Genomic DNA, 14,999 nt, shown 5'->3' with positions numbered 1-14,999 from the left:
CCGGTTCATGGCACAGTACTAAAGAAGCATATTGGGTATGTCGTAGGGGAGGGATAGTCCTTAATGGTCCAAGACAAGAATGCAGCAATAGAACTGAAAGTGCTCCTCTTTGAAGGGGGTGGCGAGAAGTGTGTTAGAGAATCACTACAGATACTGAAGGCACATATATTAATCTAAGAGGAGAGAGTAATCTACCGACATCATTCTGAAGGGACATCAAGTGCGCATGATAGAGGTAATTTATATTGGGGTTGCGCTATAGAGTGTTTGTTGTGCCGGGGCATCTGTGCAGCTTGGTAAGATATACATGTGAACAGGTACCATCTGAGGTCATCAACTGTTTTTTTCGTCGTTTTTGTTTGTGTAATTCTTTTTTTCGAGGTTTTTTTTTATTTTTTAGGTTTTTTTTTTATTTTTTTTCCTGGTTATTGAAACAAAGCAACAAGGCGTTGTCGTATCATGTCGTAAATCGGGAGTCGTTAATATTCATTCCCCGAAAGTAGTTGAACAAGCGGGGATGTCGAGAGTCATGGCAACATAGATGCCAGCATAAAGAAAAAAAAAAGAAGAAGAAAAAGAAGAAGAAAAAGAAGAAAAGAAAAGAAAAGAAAAGAAAAGAAATAAAGAAGAAGCTGTTAATACATGAAAAACGAAATGTGCAAATACTTTGAAATAATAAGTGGGAGTTTCAAAAGGGGTTGAACAACGTGGTGACACCGTGATTGGAGAGGGGCATGGGAGCCATCGAACGAGGTTGCTTGCTGTATAGCATGAGCATTGCCAGACCCCATGGCCTCTCGACCCTGGTGACAAGCCTAGATGATGAGAGCAAGGACCCCGACGCCAACGGCACCTGCATGCACTGGCAATAGCATATTTGCTGCGCCAAGGAATGGCTCGATGGTGGAGCTGGAGACAGCAGATGAAGTACTCCTAGCCGGATCCATGTAGGTAGTTCCTGCGCTGGATGACACGGGCTGAACTGTCATGGACCCCATACCTGGGGCAGTAGGGACACTGGGTGGAGCAATGGAAGGTAGGGAAGGGACAGGTACGGAGGGCAACTCAGGGGCAGGGGGGACAGACAGAGAGGGCACAGAAGGAGTAGAGGGGAGACTAACCGAAGGGACTTCAGGAGTAACAGAGGGAACAGGTATAACAATAGTGGAAACGACTTCTTGGGGAGCAGATGAAACAGAGGGGACAGATGGAACACTTGACCGAGGGGGTTCAGGGAGAGGATTGACAGTTGGTAGCACGACAGTGGGAACTGGAAGGGTAAGATCAGCCCCAGTGGTGGTCCTGGGGGGAATAGGAGCTCCTACACCAAAAAGCATTAGTTGCGTGCGAGAAGAGAGACGCAGGGGAGAGTAGAGGGGATTTAATAGCAGGTTGGGTATTATACCAGCACTATCACAGACTTCACGACCAGCTTTGTCCAAGGCTTCGACTTCCTCAGCCGTGCATTTCTCCTGGACACATTTCTTGACTTCACCCTGATACCCTTCGCTCTTGCAGAGACAGGAAACGTCACTGGAGGAGCAGCCATAATCAGGGGCCTTTCCAAGGGTGTCGAAGACACATCCCCTCTGTCAGAATTAGCCCGGATAACAAGGGGTGTGTCGTGGGTGCAAAAGGGGAAAGGGGAAAGGGAAAAGGGGCATAACCAGAAAGAAGTTGCTTACAGGGCAGGGAGCAAGGTTAAGGACCGGACTCATATCTTGGCACACGGCTGTGGCGGACAGGATGAGGAGTCCAGCGAGGGCAATGATGGCCTTCATGGTTGATTGATTCTAAGGATACGCGTTAGAAAGAGTGCATTGCACGGACGCGAGACGCGTCTGGCGAGAAGCAGTCAAGACAGGAAGAGCTGTACTTTCTGGAAGTTGGACAACTCAAGAATAAAGGAGCTTTCGATCAAGGGAGGGACGGAGAGGTAGAGGTGGAGGTGGAGATGGAGAACCTGATGGATGAGGTTGGGCAGCGATGGTGAAGCGGGGGTTGTCGGGGGAGGGAGGAGAAGAGGGAGAAGACAAGCGGAGGGCCATTATTATAATAAGCAGCAGAGGGCGTGCCGGCACCCCGCTAGCCCTGTTGGGACAGGGGCAGCGGGCGGTGTAAAGGGGCGGAACGTGTCCTCTGGCTGCTTGGTAAGGGCGGTGTGTGTGGTATAGAGGTGGTGGAGTTGTCCCGGTGGAAGATCCCCCGGGGGGCGGGGGAAGGTGACTAGGGGTTGGGAAAGGGGTCTGTCCTGTCAACTCGTAGGAACCGGGTATTAGGCCTTGGACACGCAGCAGTGGCAGTGGCAAGGGTATCGGAGGAATCGCCGGTGACTCTTCCCGTGGGGATGAGAAGTGGGTCTTTGTGGTTTTCAACATCCATCGCTGACGGATTCATGGAGGAAGAGGAGCCCACAGTGGGATCCGTAGGACAGCGGGTTGCTTCTCGATTCCCCCTATATGTGGGAGAAATCGAGAGATACATGTAGATAGGGGTAAATCCAACATGATACCTCACCCGGGGAGGGGGACGTCCATCCATCCACAACCACATAGACGGTCAACAGGCAAATATTCCATATGATGAGAAAGGCTACATGAAGACAACACACCACCCCAGCAGTGTTTCTCTATACTTCTTCCTCCGGCCTGCAGTTATCAAAATTCGGAGCAGCGGAACAGGCGAATTATCCACCCAAATCCATCTGTGTGTTTTATTCAAGGTTTCGAGCTGTATATATCACCTATCGGCTCATTGAGAGTCTTGCGTCGCGGCCAATCTCAACATGCTCTGTCTGTACAGTTCGAAAAGTCATTCACCATAGTTTCACACAACCTTCAACCTGCTGATGGAGGCCGTGAGAATTCATGCATGATGATACATACCGTGGTGATGATCGAGAGCTTTTCGAAGTTCAAATATCCAAAAAAAAAAAAAAAAGAAAAGAAAAGAAAAGAAAACCAGTGTTGCAATTATGGGTTTTTGATTAGAACTTCAGAAATGAATCTCATTCTCACCATTCAAGTTCCTTGGCAATGACGAGTATCTGGGGCCGAAGGGGAACGGGGAGGCGTTTTCTCCCTTGGCAATATCTTCGCGAACAAGCTTGATAGCCGCGAGTGCCGCTTCTTTCTTGGAGGGGTCGAAAGAGCGCCTCTCTCGTGCACTTGTACATGCGCCATCATATCTGGCGCCTCGACAACCGGCGGGAAGGCCGCTGGTGTGCCACCGTTGCCTGCTTGTGAATATCCCGCTAACTGTGTATTCGAGTAATATACCGCTGGGAGACTGGGGAGCATTGCAGATTGTCCGCTAATACTCGAAATGGACGACGACGAAGAATGGGCTCGCCAAACATTTACCCCTTGCTGGTTTCCTGGGACCTGGAGATACGAGTCGTTCGCGTTGCGGGATTGTGGAGGCCTTTGGGGTTGCTCTACCAAATCCTCGAGTTCGGATACATCGAACCTGGTGTCTGCGCCGAAGATCGTGAAAAGAACGTCCATGGCCGTTGTTTGCCCCATGGTTGATATTTCGATTGGCTTTCCAGGTTGGGCGTTGACAGGACATATCATTTGTGGATCTGCCCCTCGAAGCAGCATTAATTTCGCAATCTCGAACCAAGATTTGGCTTGTTCGGAGAACTGGAGCTTAGCCTTGATCGTGAGGAAGTGCATGGAAACTATGAAACGGGCCCACACTGTTTCGCCCTTGTCCACATCACTGGGAGTGGAGCCCCTTTCGAGCAGGAACTGTACCATTTTTACTCTGGGTTCTAAGTAATGGATGCCTCCGAGCTGCCCGCTCGAGGTGCCTCCCGTACCTTTCGTGCTTGTCATCGCGAAGGCCAGGAAGGGCTTGCCTGCACGGGTTAGTGAAACCCCTGAAGACAGTTTCTGCTCGATATAAGAGATTAGCCCATATTGAACACAAAGGCTAATAAAATCATTGTTCCACTGCGGTTCAAAGCCAAATCGATAACCCGTATTCACCCAGTGCGCCGCGGGATCGCATCGTCTTTTGACAATAGCAGCTTCTCGAAAGTGTGCAGCGGCCCTGTCCATCTCATCTAGAAGGTCAGCTTGGGCCTTTTGAGATATGCCATCCCCCGTGCGACTAACGTGGTACATCATGTTGAACACAAGATCCCACAAGGCCTGGAAGTTGGCCTCTGAATGTGACGAGTGCCGGAGACCTTTGATCCGAGCCACATACGCCCGAGCCAACGTCATGTTTGCATCAAATTCAGCATTGTCCACCGCGACAAGCTGAACCTCTACCGTTGGAGTGCGCAAGAAGTCGCGGACAGTCCTGTGCAAGAAATCGACCTCGTAAGAGACTACCTCGGCAACCACTCCTTCAGTATTGGAATATTCATCGCAACTTCTTCGACGGCGAGACTCCAATAGCCCTTTACACCTGCTATTGAGTCTCCGCTCAATTTCTTCGCATCGAATAGTCTCTTCCTCGATCGACATCGCTTTTATCGGTCCTTTTATTGCAAAATCTGGGTCGGACTCATCCAGGTAGGAGAATGTTAAAACAGCCAGAGGCTTTGGGGCCTCAAGTGCCAGACGAAAGAGCTGAGAGGCCTGTTTGAGGTAGAATGAGTCCAAGCTGGTTAGGATATGGGAAAAGAACTGCTCGAGGTCGGCAGGGAGCTGGTCCAATCTTCTTTGGAGATCATCCATCCGGTCGGCATTTGTCAGGCCGTCCATTAGCGACCTCACCACGAGGTAGACCCAGAGGAATACACCGGACGCCTTGTTCACAATGTCAGACACAAGTTTGGGAGCACGCTGTGGTTCCATAACCAACGCCCTTGAAAACCTTGGGTGGTTGTATAACGAGTCCTGGGCAAAAATCTTGATATCATCGTGAGTCAAATCCTGCAGGGTTAATTTCGGACAATTCTGAAAGGCATCCTTGAAAAGAAGCCACGGGCGGCTCGCAGCGAGTATTTTGATGCTGTGACTCCCGGTCATACTAACAAGCATGTCGATGAGGGTCCGATGATCCCCATCAAATTCGTCAAGGCCATCGATGAGGAAACAAAACCTGGCTTCGAATGTGATGTTTACAAGTAGCTTGAACGCACTAATTAGGTCTGAGATTGCCCAGGAGAAATTCGCTTTCCCATGTGTGCTGTAGTACTCTGATAGAGACGGAAAGATTTTGGGGATGAGTTCTGGTCTTCTTGACAGGATTTTGTGGAGTAAGCTCTGTAACAGCCCCAACTGCGATTTTTGCATTGACGTGCCCGGATTCCAAAAGTAGAAACTCGTAAATACGATACTCTGTGGCGATGCCCACATCTTTAGATATTCCAAAGTTCGTTTGTCCTGGTCGATGTATTTCATCAGCGTGGATTTTCCTGATCCAGCCTTTCCACTCAACCAATATATACCGTCTCCCTTGCACAGCCAGTCCTTCAGGCTATCCCAGGGAACGTTTTCGCCAGCTTTTTCCTCCAGCGTCCAATTGAATGTCTTTTTATGAGCGCTGGAAATCCATTCACGTCTGTCTTGCATATTCGGAAAGTACAGACTATCAAGGATTTCTTCCTTGAACTTCTGTTCTGAGCCCCGCAAGACCATCTCCGATAGTAACCGTGAGACTGTCGATATATCTTCTTGCTTCGAGGGGTTGTAGTTTGAGCGCCGGATGGCGTCGAGAATTTGGAAACGACTCTGCCGTGTCTCGTCGAGAATTCTCGACTCAGAATCCACGATACCGTGCCTCACGGCATCCACATTTTCGCCTAGGGCGGTCTGTTTGGCACTGGTAATCACAAGCAAGACAACGACAATCTGTTCGCGGTATTGCTTGAGTCTACTGTATAAGTCCTCAATCTTATCTCTACCCATGGTGCTTTTCAGTGCCTGTCTAACACTTTTCCAGTGTTTATGAGCTCCCTGCACTTTTGCAGCTTGCAGAGCCTTTATTAGTTCCTCCCCAATCTCATTGCAGCGTTCCGTTAAGTCCTGTAACGCTTTCTCGTCCTCGGAAGTAGCATAGGCACAGACTTTGCGGGATCGATTTTGAGTCCGCCTATTCAAGGTGACCAAATTCTGGGTAATAGCATCCAACTCGAGATTGTGCACCTGTACTCCTTCGGCAGAGACGTATATTTCGTGCGCTTTAGCTGCCAGCCTGATTCCAAAGTCTAGCAGCTGCACGACATTGCCAGCAAGGCCAACAGCGCTGAGAGGATCCATCACGGCTCGGGGAACGTCCGACCGAGCAGTGTGGACGTAAAAGCAATCCACATAAGCTTTGTTTGAGTGCTATCGACAGTGACAAAAATGCACTTCTCTGAACTTGTTCGGGGTGCAAACCCACATTCTCGAAACAATGGATAGTGTCCTTTTACCAGGAGACGCAGAGCCCCTCATCCAAACTACCATTAAGCCTTGCAGACCGGAGGGGAGTCTGGCGAGCGCTGCGATTTGCCAATGTGCCAATGCATCTAAAATTCGACGCTAGCTATCTGACATGCTTGGTTCTCAAAGCAATATCTAACCTTCTCCAATTTTCTTTCTAGCAAGTGATGTGATTTGCCAGCTGTTTATTGGCTGGACGTTGACCCATCACCGGTCAAAAAGCCACTTCCACTAAAATTGGCACTCTCAATAAAAACGGTTTAATATGTGCGTACTTCTCCCTACAACCCTTCGGCTAACTCGGACATTTCTGAGTAGTTAGAAGAGTGAACATTGCCATCCAACGACTACCTGCTATTCTCTCTAACCAGGAATCGGAGTTGACGAACTGCCCAAGAAATTGCTGTTTGACGAGTATTTCAACCTGCCTTCAACCATTGCCTTTCTGTCTGACAAAGCTGAATCACCCGCTCCTTAATAGGTAAGTTGGTGATGGCGGGCTTGAAGAAGTTGATGATCAGACATTTTAAGGGGTGGACATTTGATATTTCATAGAACCCAGAAGGAAGTGACACACACACGGTCTCTTAACCCATAGTTAACTGGCCAGAGCGGCAACCGAACTCTGCAAGAAAACGACCGCTCTTTGCGTCCCAAATCCCTTGTGCTAAAGTCCCCCAAGTGCTGAATTAAGGCGCATAACCGGCTCTTTGAACTCTACCCTACACTGCGGAAGCTTCACACCATAATCTTCAAAATCCATCTTTCCACTCCCCTTATCTTCAACAACCCAACGCCGATTCATTAAGTCGCCATCCTGCGCCCGGTCAAAAAAATTATGCGGTGAAAGCATCATACTGGCATACGACTCGCTGAACAGCGTCACAGGCACATCCTCAGCGCGTGTGAAATGGTGCATGCCCATATTCATCCACACCACAAGATCTTCCTGGTCAAGGGACTCGTTGTCGAAGAACTTGCTAAAATCCTGCTGTGGTTTCCAGGGCAAATTAGCGTTCTGGACGGAGTTGGCAAAGGGTTCATTGTCATGCTGGCGAGTGACGGCGAGATGCTGCTTCGCAAATTCGCAATTCTTGCGTGAGAAGGGAGAGTTGCCCGCTGTGAGATGGACGTTAGAACGGCCGGACACAATACGGTATCCGCGATTTTCGCCCCAGGCATTCTTTCTGTTCCTGTTCACGACACAGTACATGGCTTGGTTATTTGGTTCGTAGTTGAAACGATCTTCCTTTTCCAGATAGCTGGCTTGGAGCTCAATCTGTTCGAAAACTCCTAGTTCTGGGAACCAGGGCTGAGATTGCTCTGTTGCGACTAATTTGCTTATCTCGAAGGAGTTGGCTGTGTCAACGATGTCAAAGTCGGCTTTCCAGGTCAGGATGTGGTCGTGGATTGAACCTTGGGTCGCTTGCTGGACACGAGGGCCCCATTTCTGCTGCGACTTGAAGTAAGGACTAGCCTGGAGGTAGCCGCTGGCACGAACGGAGATCTCGAGAGAACCGTCGACGTGGAACGCGTAGTCGAACATGTAATCGTAATTATCAACGGTCGCCACGACGCGAGTTATGAGCGCATTCCCCTTGATGACACCAAGGTTTTTGGAAGCCCAATTAGACTCTTCGTCATCGGAGCGGTGGCGGGAAAGAGGAAATCCCAGGTCAGTCTCAAAAATGCAAAGGGAATCCATGCTAGTGACTGTGTGGTTGCCTTCGTGGTAAGTCAGATTCAAAAACGTGGACCCGAATGGGCAGTCGTATCCTTCGAGCAGAGTCCCCATCTTGGTTCCCAGACCAAAGTAGGTGTCTTGAAAGACTGTATATGGGTAATTAGTTTGACGAACTGACTGGCAACTGGGTCACTCGGGGCAAGATGGGCAATACTGACCTGTATTGGCAGCCTTTGGTTGGTTTCCTCCGTATTGAGAGGTTGCTTCTTGAAGAGATAATTCATACAAAATCCGTTCACCTTTGAACTTGATATCAAACAACATGAGTCCTAGAGAGCGACTATGCGACATATAGAAAGACCAACCCATATACTCAACATACCGCTGGTCTGTATCCAATTTGTACCTTTTCCCGCCCAATTCAAGGATAGTGGCAGAGAATTTCCCATCCAGCTCACGAGTTCCCATCTCAGGCTTACGATTCAGCAAAGTCCAGGAATCGTCCAAGGTCTGGTCAAACTCCTGCTTCAGCTCGCCGGCTTCGAACGATGTTGTCAGTTCCTCGGTCGTACGAAAGAACCGCTCCTTGGTCACAAATCCCTTCACAGAGTAAGAGGACGGGTCCGTCCCTGTCCAGTCAATCAGCAGAAAGAAGTCGATTGGAGTCAAAAATGGCGCTCTAGTTGGAGATCGAAACATAATGTTGAGGAATGCTTGTTCTCCATCGAAAGAAATAGGATCCGTAGTTCCATATATCAGATTTGTCCTATTGTCATACCTGCCGTAATACACGCCACCCTGGAACAATGCAGACGTTATATTGGCAAGTTTCGACATAACAGAGGAAATCAGTGGCTCCACAGACCTTTCGCGTATGTCGTCGAAGTAGCGAGCATTAAAAGGAACGGATCCACCCATACCGCCATTGTAGATGTAGTCAAGGGGTTCGACAGTGGTTTCAGGGGAGACTGGAAGAGGCCCCACCATGTACTCTTGAGATCTAGGACCATTCCTCCCACCTTCAAAAACGATAGTCCGGGCGTACTTCGGGGGTGGCGGGCTATTGCCATCAATGTAAGCAAGCACAGCTGACTTGTTTGCCGGCAAAGTGTCGATCCAGAAGACATAATTGTCCGTTATCGTTGCATTTTCGGGATACGTCAAGTTGAGGCCAGTGGTAGGGCTGTGAAGGAGCTCCCACACAGCCAGGTTATCTTCAGCGCTAATCCCAGCCCAAACGTTGGTCTTTGGAACTTCCGTGACAGGCACGGGCTCCGCCAGGCAACTGTTCCCCCCCCCGTAATTGCTATTCCGCCTGTGTAAAGCGGATGGGTCATGGGCAAATGGAGATGTCGCAGCGGCGAGATCGAAAAATCCCAGTGCTAAAAGACGCTTTGGTCGCATAGCGAAAGAGGAATTCCTGCTCATCTATGTCTCCTCTTCTACATGGAGCTCTGGGAACGGCCAAGCTAGTTAACTACCGTACACAGCAGCCAGCTCCTCAAAAATGAGCCCCGTCGAGGATATGTCCTAGAAAGAGTGATTTCACACCCGTGACAGGGTAACAGCTTCGAAAGCAATCTTGATATAGATCGATTCAAGAGGTGAAGAAGCTATGAGCAGAGGTTTTAGAAAGCAGGCAAAACAATGTTCTTCCACATCTCAAACTTCTCGGGTTTCCATGAAGTGGACCAACCATATATCCCTTTGCATTTCAATGCAGCAACACCAGCCAATTACGATATTGGGAAACCGTATAGAAGGTCCTATTGCCAAAACCTTGACTGCGGGAGGACAAGGGTTCTTTTACAGGAAAAGCGGCGGGTTTTAAATAGAGCTGCTACGATATGTGAACAAACAGAAGCTTCATTAACACCAGTTACAACTTGTTGTAGTTAACCAAACGGAGTGTCGTAGTAATCGACAGGACAAAACCGAGCAATATGGAAAGAAATCCTTTATGTTTTGAAGAGCTCACTCACTTTGTTGAGAACGAAACCGCTCCTTACACCACAGTGGAGGCACAGACGACTCCAATGATCAGCGATTTCATTTCCCGTTGAAGAGACAAATAGTTAACTATGCATACCGCCAACGACTCTTTTCTTTCTGGCTGTACGGCATAGCTTCAAACATCCTCGGTAAAGTTTTAAGAACCCTCAAAAAGTCGCTTTTATACGCAATACATCCGACATCTTCCGGGGCCACATTTGTAACCGGTTCTGAGTTTCAAGTAGGCAGAAATGACAGACGAGATCATGATATATGCCAATTTCCAAAATGAATCTTCCAAATGGTAGTTTAGGGCCGAGAGAGATGAGCCCTTCTTCACATCCCAAGTCTTCCCAGTGAGCGCCGAATCCTTCCTGATGATTTAGCGTCAGAAATCCACATAATCCGGACATCTTGGACACAGCATCTGGGTTTCTCAAGGTGACTTTCATGGCCGATTTACGATTGAGTTTCCACGGCACGGCATGCCGAAGCGATTAGTAATAATTAAGTTAACTGAAGCCCATCCGGGTGATAGTTGATCCGGCCTTATTGCCGCCGCCCCCCTTTGCATTTCAACCGTTTTGTTCATCTCAAAAGTGCATCAGTGAATATTCGCGGAGGCAGGGCTCATGTTGCAGCTTGGACAGCCTAAGGAATTGAGAGAAAAGTTAAGTAGATAGCCCGCTATGTGTCGTGGGAAATTCTACAGCTCACATGGCCCCTGAATTTCGAGCTTGTATTGCCATATTAACATCTGGATATGACTTGAAATTAGGACGTTCAGCACCATGGACCGCTCACGGCAGGACGCTTTTGCAAAGGTGTGCATAAATTCTCCTCTGATGCTTTTTTGGCAGCGTGGTATACGTCCCTGCTAACTGCATCGTTACCTTTGCTGTTAACAGCTGCGCCCCCCTTGCGTGGAACTCAGCTCCGCAGGGCTTAAATTTCGAGCTAACCTTGCGACCTCCAAGGATGTGCTCAAGGCGTTGAAACCACTGCATGCTGCGCTCATCGAGGTTGCCAGTATGCATGGCTTAGATGAGAAACTTGCAGAGTACACATTTTTCCCTCTATCGCACATATTCAATGAGACCCAAAGGGTCTCGGTCCACTGCCTAGAGCTGGCCGTGCGGTGCCTACAGATTCTGATAGAGAAAGGATGGCGTCAGAATATTTCTATTCCGATGGGAAAGCAGCTGCTTATCCTCCTTACCATTGTGGGTGGTGGTGTTCCCGGTCAAGGTCAAGGCCAGCAGAGGCCTGATTCGGAAGAGTTAGTTACCGCCGCATTCGATTGTATAGGAAGCGTGTGCCAGGTCCTAGATGGGCCAGCAGCTGCATCAGCCATATTCAATGAAGTGGGAACATCCACTATCATTGATCAAACTGTCTATGTTTTACTGGAAGGTATCACGGACGGTAGTTCTGACCAGGTCCAACTGGCTGCAGCAACGGCTTTACGGACCTTAAACACGCGCATCACCCATCGTGTGGTGTTGGCTAGCCTTTTACCCAGGAGTGTCTCTTCATTGACCAAAGCGCTGCGGCCAACCACTCAAATGCGGCGATCGTACCAAGTTTTGTGTTGCTACCTCCAAGCGCTCACAGAAATCTTGAAGGCTGTACTTAATGATGCTGATGTTGCAGCTTCAAAAGCTGAAGGAGAAGATGCTACGAAACGAAAAGCTAAAGACGTTATAGTCCTCGATGATTCGTGGCTAAATGCGACAGCATCCCAAGTAAAGCTTGCGCTAGGCAACGTGATTCGGCTGAGAACCCATGAAAGACCTGAAGTTCGCCATTATTTACTCGAATTATGCCTCATGGTCATTGAGCGATGTCCGAGCTCCCTCGCAGCCTCACTGTCGATGATGGTAGACACCGTCGTAGTGCTCGCCGAATATGACAAGCAGAGTACGTCAAATGAGGCTTATGTAGCTTTAAAACATCTCGTCATCTCATCCGGCCCGGTCTTGGATCTTCTCAAATCAAGCTTGCACACGTGGATTATTGCATTACCGAGAATGATGCAATCAAATAACGATACAGCCAAACATAGGGCAATTAGACAAATATCGACTGCGTTCCATGTCCTATCCCAAACTCAACCAAGCTCGGATATTTTAGACGATACACTCGCTACAAGCTTGTGCGATAGTGTTTCTGCGGCAATCCAAACCATTTCAACAGCTCCTCAACCCCTACCTAGTTCTTCTGCCACAGGGTCCGAACTCAGCATTCCTGTGGATGAGAGCAATTCTCTATCATTTCAACCTGTGCTACTAGAACACCGCAGCCAACGAAGAACGCTGTCAGAGCTCCAATCTATGATTTCGGAACTTAGCGCCGCAGATAAATCTCTATCACTAGTGCGTTCGATGTTAAAGAAAGTATACGGATCGTCTAGCGATGCCGTCTTGGCTCCTTTTTGGCTTACCCTCTCATTTATAAAGAGTATTCCAGCAGATATAGCATCACTGGATGACATGCTTGATCTGGATTCTGACTCACCATCTCGCGCTGCCATTGTCGAGGAGCTATACTCAATTTCACTTCCGCTACTATCAAGTTCTAATCCTCCCGATTGGCGTCTCCCTGCGTTAGCCCTTGAAGCTGTAGCACTTCAGGCACAGCAGCTTGGTGAAACATTTCGGCCAGAGTTGATTGACACCTTATACCCTGTGTTGCAGTTGATGGGCTCCAACAATCCTAACTTGCGAAATCACGCTATTACATGCCTCAATGACTTGACGAAGGCGTGCAAATATCCCAACGCAAGTGCAATGCTTGTCGAAAATGTTGACTACCTAGTGAATTCGGTGTCTCTGAAGCTAAATACGTTTGACATATCGCCGCAAGCTCCCCAAGTGCTACTTATGATGGTTAAGCGATGTGGAGCTAGTTTAATTCCTTTCCTGGATGACTTAGTTGGGTCGATATTTGCAGCTTTGGATGCTTTCCATGGCTATCCTAAGCTAGTTGAACTTCTATTTTCTGTGTTGGGAACTATTGTGGACGAAGGTGCAAAGAAGCCAGCACTGCTAGCCATCACAGGGTCAGATGGGAAAGAAGTCGTCAATCATCGGAAGAGGCCTCTCGCATCCCGCACCATTTCGGATGTTGCGAACCTATTCAAAGGGCGCAGGGAGAAATGCGCTCGAGCTTCTGAATTTGAAATGGATGGTGACTCGGAGCGAAATTTTCATCCCAAACGTCCATGGACTGATCAAAAAGATGGTCCTGAGCATATAGATGAGGATAAAAGCGATATAGGTTCTGAGACAGACGAACTGCCACCTCCCACTGAAGAAGAAAAGCCACTGAGCAGTTCTCACAAATTACTCTTAGACATCGCCAAATCTATGCCTCCCCATTTGTCCTCGCCGTCGCCATTCTTAAGGCGCTCGTTACTATCCATTCTAACTCGGGCGTTACCCGTTCTTTCTCATGACGAAAACTCCTTCTTGCCTTTGATCAACGACCTCTGGCCATCCATTAGCGCACGCATCACCCTCCCACCAAATTTCCCCTCCGACTCCACGTCGCTTACAACAACGAATACTGTCCCCAAACGAACCCGAGACAGCCCATCCAGCATCGACGAATCCGGCATACAGGAAGAAACCTTCGTAACTGTCGCAGCCTGTTCTGCAATAGGTACTATTTGCGAAGGAGCCGGCGACTTCATGTCATCCCGTATTGAACATGAATACCCGCTTTGGAAGAAACTCTACCTCCGGTCCTGGGAGCGAGTGCGGCATGATTCAGAGAAGGCCGCAGAGCGCCAGCAGCTGCGAATACGGCAGCAGGAGCTCCTCAGTTCTCGCACCGGGCCGGAGCTAGAATCAATAACACTTGGCAATGGTCATAGTACTATTGATGACAAACTTGCCGCATCCACCGCCACGGCCTCAACACTACAGTCCAATCCACCGCCGCGGCCACCACCATTACCAAACAAGAAATTATTTACTCCCCATCACTCCCTATTCCAGGCTTTAACAAACCTTTTCACAACTATGCTCTCTCACGTCCGTCTGCCTGACGATATCAGTGATGATATCTGCGAGTGTCTTGGTACAGCAATCTCGTTCTACCAGCCCGATTACTACTTCACAGGTGCATGGCGTGAACATATGGGGTTAGATGAGAAGAAAACGACGGAGAAGTGGGCACAAGAAGAGTCAAGGGGAGAAATTGATAGAGCCATTCGAACAATGGATGCGTGGAATGCCGATTTAACTTGGTTTATTTTCACGAAGAAGAGGAGGGCCAGAGGTGGTGATGGTGGTGCGAATGGTGGTGCTACTGACAAACTTCAAAGGGCTGAACGGAATATAGAGAAGAGGATTGGCGAGATGTTACGGAGATGCAATCCCAGGCCGAAGGAACATATCCAGACAGAGTTGCTTTGGACGGGAATGGGAATGGGAATGGGAAATGGCTCATGGCCGTTGGCGAAGCTAGTTGATTTGGTTTGATAGGATGTTACAATCTGCGACGAAAAACAGGAAATCAGTCATGCCGTTTACGTAACAATGTCATACACAAAGGCACTTTGGATACTACCGAAGCCATAGGCCATCTACATACTCTACTTACCATAATTCCTTTACTTACTATGGGATTGTCTATGATTCACCCGGGCAAACAGCATACACCTAGGCAGAAGGATAATAGTAAAATAGTCAAACTGCAAGCTAGAAATGGTAATTTGATTCCTGCAATCATAAGCGGGTATTCTTATGACAAACGAATGTATGAAATTGAGTTGAACAATCTTAACACCAGAACATTCTCATCCAAACTGAGTTTCAAAGCGAGTTGAGCGCGAATGTATAAGATTAAATGCTTAATACGCAGTCCGAATGGCACAGAATATTTGGCCAATAAACCGGTGCATCGGAGAGCAAATTAGGCACGCTGACATCAAA

General features: G+C 48.5%; 5 protein-coding genes across 5 annotated transcripts; 1 reads left to right on the top strand and 4 right to left on the bottom strand.

Moving 5' to 3' along the window:
• Positions 1 to 815: 815 nt before the first annotated feature.
• PADG_05363 (uncharacterized protein) lies at positions 816 to 1,781 on the bottom strand (the record flags this gene model as incomplete). Its single annotated transcript, XM_010762406.1, has 3 exons — positions 816 to 1,321; positions 1,406 to 1,589; positions 1,686 to 1,781. 3 exons carry the CDS (start codon positions 1,779 to 1,781, stop codon positions 816 to 818), a joined length of 786 nt encoding a protein of 261 aa, XP_010760708.1.
• Positions 1,782 to 1,895: 114 nt separating this feature from the next.
• Positions 1,896 to 2,378, bottom strand: PADG_11918 (uncharacterized protein; the record flags this gene model as incomplete). Its single annotated transcript, XM_010762837.1, has 1 exon — positions 1,896 to 2,378. One exon carries the CDS (start codon positions 2,376 to 2,378, stop codon positions 1,896 to 1,898), a length of 483 nt encoding a protein of 160 aa, XP_010761139.1.
• A 642-nt stretch (positions 2,379 to 3,020) lies between these two features.
• Positions 3,021 to 6,218, bottom strand: PADG_05362 (uncharacterized protein; the record flags this gene model as incomplete). The annotated part of the gene is made up of 1 exon (XM_010762674.1): positions 3,021 to 6,218. The coding sequence occupies one exon, from the start codon at positions 6,216 to 6,218 to the stop codon at positions 3,021 to 3,023; it is 3,198 nt and encodes a 1,065-aa protein (XP_010760976.1).
• An 832-nt stretch (positions 6,219 to 7,050) lies between these two features.
• On the bottom strand, positions 7,051 to 9,471 carry PADG_05360 (uncharacterized protein; the record flags this gene model as incomplete). Its single annotated transcript, XM_010762405.1, has 2 exons — positions 7,051 to 8,213; positions 8,286 to 9,471. 2 exons carry the CDS (start codon positions 9,469 to 9,471, stop codon positions 7,051 to 7,053), a joined length of 2,349 nt encoding a protein of 782 aa, XP_010760707.1.
• A 1,379-nt stretch (positions 9,472 to 10,850) lies between these two features.
• PADG_05359 (uncharacterized protein) lies at positions 10,851 to 14,546 on the top strand (the record flags this gene model as incomplete). Its single annotated transcript, XM_010762404.1, has 2 exons — positions 10,851 to 10,883; positions 10,968 to 14,546. 2 exons carry the CDS (start codon positions 10,851 to 10,853, stop codon positions 14,544 to 14,546), a joined length of 3,612 nt encoding a protein of 1,203 aa, XP_010760706.1.
• Positions 14,547 to 14,999: the final 453 nt, after the last annotated feature.

The sequence above is a fragment of the Paracoccidioides brasiliensis genome, assembly GCF_000150735.1.
Source record: "Paracoccidioides brasiliensis Pb18 unplaced genomic scaffold supercont2.6, whole genome shotgun sequence".
Classification (NCBI taxonomy): domain Eukaryota; kingdom Fungi; phylum Ascomycota; class Eurotiomycetes; order Onygenales; family Ajellomycetaceae; genus Paracoccidioides; species Paracoccidioides brasiliensis.
This window is presented reverse-complemented; position numbering and strand designations above follow the sequence as displayed.